We start from the raw sequence: 8,727 nt of genomic DNA, 5'->3' as shown, positions 1-8,727 counted from the left end.
AATCGAGCCCAGAATAAGTTGGAGTATCATCAAGTAAGGTATTTGTTAACGTTTAATAAAGTACACCGTAGCTTTCCCTTCTAAGTGTTATCTATAAGTTGTTTTTTGATTCCAAATCATTAGCTTCATATTTTAAGGAGAGTAGATCATATTGATACCAGTAGAAGACAAAAGTAAAGTTCCAATCTCGTTCCCAGATTATTCCATTGATTGGTAAAGTTCCTGATGTGCCGTCACCCCCCATATTGAAAATTCCGTTCAATTGAGTAACTGCTGACCACTAGTAATGCAGCCTACAAATCTGTCAGGCATTCCATTTGGAAACGAGAGACTGGTGCGAGTTTTTCTCACACGACAAGATCATCGATCGACAATTTTAGATCAGACGAGAAAAAAATACAGACTTGTTCTATATTTCATTAATCTATCGACTAATTCATCAACATTAAGGCCTCTTCGATGTGGAGCTCGCTGCACAACCCATCCGCTCACTTTTCCGTGTGATCGCTAACACCTGCCTGATTGATCTTTATCCTTCCTCCGCGGTCGGCAGGTTTCTTTTACAGGTCACAGGTCACAATCAAAAGAGCACTCAGTAAAACTCGTGAGAGGTTTATCGCTGTTTCCATGCAACAAATGTCAACTAAAAATGTTTTACTGTATAATTTTAATGAAAAAATTTCTAGGGGTGGTATATGTACGAAATGGGTTGAAATGTAGCTTTCAGACATGTAGTTTACATGCTTTAATGATGCTAAAATCTCCAAAAAAAAGTGAACAATTATACAATTATACCTGCAAAAGTCGTTGGTTCACAGATCATGCATAAGTAAATGCATAATTCACAAATCAGTGTGCGCCTCTTTCGTTTTCATATTATATTGAAAGACTACAAAGAATTTATAATTTCAACAGAAATAAGTCTTGGCTTTCTTTGGATCATTTTTTTTTTATTTCAGTGCTACAGCTGATTTCCCTTAAGTGTTTTTTTTTTCAGAAAAGAGCTGTTATAGTAACACTTGGGATGCACTTGTATGCATCTGTTTCATGATGTTTTGGCATAATTTTTGGTGACCTGTGACCTGCAAAAGAAACCTGCCGCCCTGCGGCCGGTTCATGCTTGATGATTTACAAACTGGAAAAGTTATCAGATCAGCGATTTCAAGCAAAGCTTTTGCCGTCTTATCCCTCTGGAAATTCAGGGCTGAAACCCCCCCTCCCCCATGCGTTTGGAATTCCAAACTGCGTTACCCCCCACCCTTCCCCCCCCCCCCATTCCCTTAGAATTCCAGTCCAAGAAACCCCCCTCTCCTTCGGAATTCCAAGATGCTGCCCGTGGTATGGTATAGATATTTTCTGGAATCACCCAATCTGTTCATTTTCCGATGTTTCACCACTGCCCTTCAATAACTGGAGACATTTTGCACCGATAAAGTTGAAACTTCAACAATAGGCCCTTTGCAGCTGGGGTCACGTTAATTTTTCCTGGAAAATTTTTATATTATGGGCTATAACTTGAAGAATGCCAGAAATGGAAAGAGCACATCGAAAATATTAAAATGGCCAAGTTTGAGGCCCCTGGCATTAAAGAGTAAGTTTATACGACCGTTTGAATTTTCAGAAAATTTAGAGGATTTGTATGGAAAATGTTGCTGGAGAGCAAGGCCTTGCTCTCCAACAACTTTTTCCATACAAATCTTCTTATTCTTTTAAAAATTCAGACTGTCATAAAATCTCATTCATTAATGATTGGGGCCTCAAACTTGGCCAATTTGATATTTTCGACATGCTTTTTCCATTTCTCGCATTCGTTTAGTTATAGCTCATAATTTTATGAAAAATAGGTCACGTGATGACTTACTGCAAAGGGCCTATTGTTTAAATCGCTAAGAATAATTTAAAAATCAATAACTATAGATTACTTACTATAGATTATCGATTTTATCGATTCAACACGCCCACACTAATGACACGAGCCAGCCCAAAGAGCCTTTGATTCCTTACCTCACCCTTGTATTTTCTGTTAATAACGAAAACCTTTCCTCCATTTCGTGCGGATCTGACGATAGAGCAGCCATGGTTTGAAATCATTCAGCGGTAGATTTCATCGGGCTTCTAGTATGTGGTATAAATACTGCATCACCCGAGGCTTTGAGTTTTCAAAGGTACTGCGGAAAACAAAATGGCGGACAGTTGGGTTCGACAGTTGTTGTTAATTTGAACTCAATTTAATTATATGGTTATAGTCTAATAGAACCCGCAAATATTCAAATATCGAGTGTGAGTGTTTTCACTATTTTCAACGCAACTGTTTGAAAGCAGCCGAAAGCCTGGCAGCATAATATGTCTGTGAATTACGCAGCCGGCCTTTCTTATTACCCCCACAAAGGAAAGTGTGGATTGCCTGAGGTACAATATATTAGATCTTGCACTGAATCTACTGTTTGAACAACAATAAACAACATTTCTTTTTATTACGGATACGTTTTCCTGTTTTTATCCTGTAGGTTTTCGATTCTCCCGAGCAGTTCGACCAAAAGATGGCAGAATTCACAAGGGTTGTTCGCGAGTCCAAGTACATTGTGTTTCACACAGGAGCGGGTGTTAGTACATCAGCGGGAATCCCTGACTTTAGAGGACCAAAAGGAGTATGGACTTTGGAGGAAAAGGGAATAACTCCGCAAATGGAGACGACATTTGATGATGCCAGACCATCTCTGACTCACATGGCTTTGGTCAAACTCGTGGAAGAAAATGTCGTTCAGTACGTTGTGAGTCAAAATGTGGACGGGCTGCATGTAAAGTCGGGACTTACAAGGTATAAATATCTGTTCAGGGAGCGAGTGAAATCCTCTATGAAAAGCTCATTAAATACATTGTGATTCAAATTCATGATAAATATTACCAGGGTATGTCCAGTAATATCAAGTGAGTGGTGGAACATGAGGAAACATCATTTTGTCCAGAGACATGTGACATAAGACGGTAGTTACTAAACAAGGAATGACCTAAAATGATCTTGACTGATGTCTAAAACGACCTAAAATAATCAAAAATAACCTTGACTTATGTCTAAAATGATGTAAAATAACATTTAAACTAAACTGGAACAGTTTAAAATAGCAATTGCCAGCAATAGACAACAGAAGGTATCCGGTTGTTTTGCCAATGAGTTGTTTCGCGAACGTCTCGTTCGCCAGCGTCTTAGGTTGATTGGCCAACGTCCTAAGTCGCTTCGCCAACGTCCTGCTGGTCAATTCGCCAATGTCAGGTATCCAGCACTAACGAAAAAAAAAAAAGCTGCTTGTTGATGTTTGGAATGCAATCCTGATCTTTGGGTGATCCTTGACTGACTTTACATCAATTTGCATGTTTTTGATAGTTTCACAAGCCGGCTCATGGGCACTACATCGCGGTAATTTTCACAGTGAAAATATGACTGTTGAATACCAGAGTTCGATGGCTTCTGATGGCTTCTTAGCAGGAGGGGTAGTGTGGCAGATTCGCACTTACTATTATAACAGCTTAGGATATTCACACAATATCCAGCTTCGGTTTGTTTCGAGTTTGAAGAGACATCAAACGATTAGATGATGAAGAAAAGAGGTCAAAGACGTTGGCGAACGAGTCGTTGGCAAAACAACTTGTTGGCAAAACAACTGCAAATCAAACAGAACAACAGAAATGAATGCAAGGGCTGAGTGCTTACGTTTAAGTCTGAGACATGGAGCTCAGATGCCGTGAACATTTAAAGACTGAAGATGACTTGATTAATGCAAAAGATTTCAGAAAATTCTTGAGGAAATTCTGGATGATTACTGGCCAACTTGTGGACCACGGAATGATGACGTAAGCTTGCAAGGAGCTTGCTAAAGTATAGCACAAAAAATCGGAAAGCAGAGCGAGCCATGTCCTTTGCAAAATTTTTCTGCCCAGACATACACTCAGCTGACATAACTTGCTGATACTGGTTTTTAGCGCTAGGGAGCCTGTCCACTGGTTGACTGCAAGGATTTAGCTTATTGCCTCGAGATATGTTTCTGTACAACATTCAAAGAATAAAATATATATTTAGCCAAGCCTAAAAGTGGAGCTCCTGATTGCAATCAGTTAACCATAAAAGTAAAAAAAGATTTGTTTTTCATGGATCAGAAACTCAAAAAATGATCAACTCTTAGTCTGTACATGTAATTGAAATTATTCAGTGTGTGGTTGCACTATTTTTCTTTTCCAGTTGAAGACTTAATAGGGACTTTTCAAGAAAAGAGGGGTTAATTTGTGCCAAAACATTGCCCTTGTACATAGCGCCTCCTTCTCCCCCACAGACTAATAACCTGGCTTGAGAGGTCAACAGTGTACAATAAGAGTGACAGGCCTACACTCCCTAGCACATGTTTTAGTCATTTTGTTCATAGTTTGGTTTTAGCAAGTATCTTAATTTTGCGCAACCGCACTCTTTTGTAAGATATGAAGGGCGGGTCTTTGTCGATTATCTTGGTTTCACTTAGTATGCCACTTAAGAACACCTTAGATCATTGTACTTCTACCAACTGCTATTTTGGATCTGAGCATCATTTTTGGTTATTTTTATTTTAGAAAAAAGTCAAGGTTATTTGCGATCATTTCAAGGTCATTTTTAGCCTCTTCCAGGCGTTCAGTTAGTTGGGGCGCAGGGCAAAAAATGGTGAGCAGCAAAATAGGGGAAAAGCGCAGCAAGAGAAAGCAAAAGAGTGCCTGTGGGCAAACTTAACAAAAGGTCGTTCCAGTATACTTGGATTTGGTATACCCTCTGATTGGCCAATTTTGACAGGTTTTGTCAATACTCATGAGTTACTGATGCAGAAGAGAAATGCAATATGGCAGTGGTCAGAGTAAAATGAGGTAGACAGGCCTACACGACTCCTACAGTTCGTGACATTTGTACATTTGCCATTCTCTTTTCAGTCTCTCAACCTTTCTTTGCTTCACACGTGTTCATTAAGCACACTTTATGTTATGTTATTAAGGCTCGGCTGTTTGCGAGTACAGTATGTTGTTTCTTATAATAGATGTAGAGATCACTTCATGGAAAATGCGAGGGTACAAATTTTATTCATGAGTTGAGTTTTCTGATACGTATCAACAAGTGAATAAAATCGTACAAAGCATTTTCCATGCTGTAATGTGTTTGTTTCATAGGTACTGAGACTTTCTCGTGTAGTATTTGGTAGACAAATTGCAGAAATGGGGCAATGAAAAGTGTAAAAAAATAGTTTTAAATGGCTCATCAACAACTAAGTTAATGAAAGCTTATAAATTTACAAAACTTACTGTGTTCAACATATATCAATACAGTCAAATGTCTAGAAGCCTGTCATTTTGAATTCCTGGCTTCTGAACCATTGTCTTCATTGAACCAGTTGAGTTTGTTAACGCCAGCAGCGCTGGACTTGAACCAGCCTTTTCTTGCGAGCGAGTCTGCCTTTAAAAGTATTGTTTATGGCCAGGTAAAAGGGAGCATCATCTTGATTCATTTCCTTAGGTCTCTTCCTGACAAAAATTTGTAAACTGCGACAGGATTTCTTTCAGTTCCGTCGGTCACAAACATTTTCGGTGGTACAGCTCTGGCATCGCTGTAGTCTGAACCAGTTCTAGTTTTTGTCTGTCTTTCATTAAACTCCAATTACTCCACTCCGCTTGCTGTTTTGTGTAGCTTAACATCTCCCCAGCACATATCATGATGTTCTTTGTACCCATGGGAGTCCAAAGTGGAGAGTGTTGTTTAGCCAGAGCATGCTTAAAAGTGTCTCAGGACCACACATACTGAGCAAACCCTTGTTGTACAATACCTTTAACTCTTCGCTTGTCAAAGCTACCGATGCGTTGGGTTTATTTCCTTTTCCTTGCTTCTTTAGCTGTTTTTGCTTGGATTGAAGAACTTTTCTGGTTTTCTTAAAGACCAAGTCATTGATTATTCTGGTAGAATTGCCCTTTTTCTTCAAGTGTTGTTCAAAACTGGCAATTAAACTTTGAAGCGAAGGTGGTTCGTACTCTGTGTCATCTTTAGTGCGGACGGAGATGATAAATTGGCCAATGTTTTCATTCAGCTCAGCGGCTGAAATATCTTCAATTTTCTTGTCTTTGTCCTTCATTTTCAAATGTCTTTCAGGCAATCTTTTCTCTCATTCACTTTTTGAGTGGTATTTTTGTTTTCTTGTCCTAAAATAAATTCTTCAACTGAGCAAACAGAAACAAACCTTCCCTCGGCCATTTTTCAAAGCATGCAGGTTTTGCGCAACGGCTCTCGGATGACATTCTCTTCAGTACGTTCATTGATCATTAGTGAAATTTCATCGTTTGCCTTCCTGATAAGACAAACGGTATTTTTTCATGGTGAAATTTTGTCATTCGTGCTCCTCATTGGCTCCATTTAGAATCAGTACGAATTTTATTCACTATGATTTTCATGGGTAGATCTCAGTACCTATGAAATAAATGACATTTATCTTTGTCTGATTTTTCTTCAGAGACTGCCATAGCTTTAGTTCGAGGCCATTGCGTTACTTTGAGAAAGAATGCCATGATTTTCCAGTCAATTCTTGTTGATCTGTATGGCCCCACAAATGATCCCAGCTTACAAATGATCCCCGTACTGCAAATGATCCCCAAATTATACCGCAAATGATCCCAGGACCGGAAATGATACCCAGATTGTACCATAAATGATCCCGGACTGGAAATGGTCACCTCGCCATAAACTTTGGAAATGTGAGGACTCAGGAATTTAGACAGTGGATTTAAATTTATGCAGTCGCTTTTTTATGACCGTGAAACTCAGAAAACAGTGAACATTTGGATTTGTTTTCAAAAGGTTAATTTGGTACTGAACCAATCACTATAAAGTTCAAGACATGCAAGAAAACCTAAAAACCACAAGCAATAGGCCACGTTCAATATATCAATATTCTAACATCAATCTGAGGCTTTCGGATCAAAATTGCAACTTTTTTAAAGTTTCCTTTGTCTTTCAATTCCCAAAAGAGACTTGGATACAAAGAAAACACCACCAAATGTAGAAGTTTGTCCTGAAAGCCTTGGACCCATGTTAGAACATTGATATATTGAACGTAGCCTGTTACCGCTGGTGTTTTAGTTTTCTCACCCTTTATTGGCTTTTTCCTTGCCGCACAATAATAATCTGTAACTATGTCTGGTATTCACGGTTTTCTGAGTTTCACAGTAATAATACAATATTTTGATGCAACAGTTACTATATGAAACGCAAGAAAATGTGCAGTATGAACAATTTGAATGCAAATTTCACAACTTTAAAAATGATATCCAACGTTATGCAATCCTGTGTTTGAAGTTTGTACTTTAGCTGGATCCTTCCCTGAATGACTTTATTGGGTCTGGGCCTGAGATGTATGGTAACACATGCAGGATGTATGTTCACTATATCCTCAAATTTGGAGACAACTGAGAATTCCCAAGTGGATTGACTACATTTTTACTACAGTAACTGGCACGAAGGAATCTTAGAGACTTTCGTGGGAGCCCGTGGCTATCTAGGACGCAGGTGTAAGAAGTGTACAGGGAAAAGTTCTACGCGGTTAATTAGATGGCAGAGGCATCTTCAAAGATTCATGTTTCTTTTTGCAGCACGTTTCCTAAATGAAAAATTTATGCAGTCGACACATGTCAATTTAGTATTTTGCGCAGTATGAGAAACGTTTTTTATTGCTGATTTTATGCCTGAGGTGCTTGTCTTTTCTTCACCTAGGATAATTAAGAAAATATGTATCCATCCATAGACTTTTCATGGAGTCCATGCCATTCCTCACTTTTTGCGGTGGAATCAGTTCCGGTCCCAGGATCATTTGCGGTGCAATTTGGGGATCATTTGCGGTATGGGGATCATTTGTGGGCTGGGAACATTTGTGGGGCCGTACAGATCTCCTGAGTAGGTGTTAGCATGCTTCATGCAAGGAGTATATCCAGTTGGCGATCTAGCATTTATTTGTTGTTTTGGCGCTTTCAGCGATTTTCTTTCTACAAACGCAGAGAATTATTTCTCAACATAGCTGCTGACAATTGAAAGCCACAAGCCAGCAATCATGTTATGGGTCCCTGTAGGCAGTCTATAAGTGGGCGGAAGGACCTTTTGTTAAGTTTGCCCACAGGCGTTCTTTCGTTTTCTCTCGCTGCTCTTCTCCCCTATTTTTTTCGCTCACCGTTTTTCACATTGTGCCCAACTAACTGAACGACTGGAAGTGGATAGGTCATTTAAGACATCAGTCAAGGTCATTTTAGGTCATTCCTTGTTTTCGTAACTATGGGCATCATAAGACTCCAGTTTGAACCTGGACATTTGCTTCTGTGGAGTTTACAAACCATTTGAGTCCTATTATACTTCTGTGGGGTAATTTTCAAGGTTGTTGCAAGTTGCTGAAAATCATAATTTAGTGCTACTATGATGAAATTTGCATCTTTCCAATCTAAGCCATTTTAAAACATAACCGTTTAGTCTGTATGAGAAGACAAATGCTGTTTACTACCATATTTTCAAGTACCATTATCTCTTTTTGTTCTAGAGATATTTGAGTTCTAAAAGTATGCAAATTAGCCAAGTGATGACATCCAATTTGTATCAAAATGTTATATTTTTGGCAGTAAGATTCTACTAGATGTGCTCCACGATAAGAGCTTAACAGTTTTATTACCATGGCAACACACTGGGTTCCAGAC

At 39.0% G+C, this 8,727-nt stretch overlaps 2 protein-coding genes and 1 pseudogene across 4 annotated transcripts in view; 1 reads left to right on the top strand and 2 right to left on the bottom strand.

Moving 5' to 3' along the window:
• LOC110046778 (nuclear receptor 2C2-associated protein-like) overlaps positions 1 to 2,078 on the bottom strand; it is a 24,151-nt gene extending 22,073 nt beyond the window's left edge. Inside the window, exon 1 of the mRNA XM_020752492.2 lies at positions 2,005 to 2,078. Coding sequence (XP_020608151.1) covers positions 2,005 to 2,078 — 74 coding nt within the window. The remainder of the gene's footprint in view (positions 1 to 2,004) is intronic.
• LOC110046777 (NAD-dependent protein deacylase sirtuin-6-like) overlaps positions 2,033 to 8,727 on the top strand; it is a 49,460-nt gene continuing 42,765 nt past the window's right edge. For 2 of the 3 annotated variants that reach the window (XM_020752489.2, XM_020752491.2), the window contains exons 1-2: positions 2,200 to 2,409; positions 2,508 to 2,818. In XM_020752489.2, coding sequence (XP_020608148.1) covers positions 2,344 to 2,409; positions 2,508 to 2,818 — 377 coding nt within the window. In that variant the 5' untranslated portion in view covers positions 2,200 to 2,343. Of the gene's footprint in view, positions 2,166 to 2,199; positions 2,410 to 2,507; positions 2,819 to 8,727 lie in introns of those variants that run through there. The other variant, XM_020752490.2, reaches the window with a different exon arrangement.
• LOC149108176 (uncharacterized protein KIAA1958-like) lies at positions 5,663 to 6,250 on the bottom strand (annotated as a pseudogene).

Source organism: Orbicella faveolata, unplaced genomic scaffold (genome assembly GCF_042242905.1).
Source record: "Orbicella faveolata isolate gen_17 unplaced genomic scaffold, um_ofav_v1 contig_26, whole genome shotgun sequence".
Taxonomy (NCBI): domain Eukaryota; kingdom Metazoa; phylum Cnidaria; class Anthozoa; order Scleractinia; family Merulinidae; genus Orbicella; species Orbicella faveolata.
The sequence above is the reverse complement of the archived record's forward strand: the minus strand, read 5'-3'. Positions and strand labels throughout refer to the sequence as shown.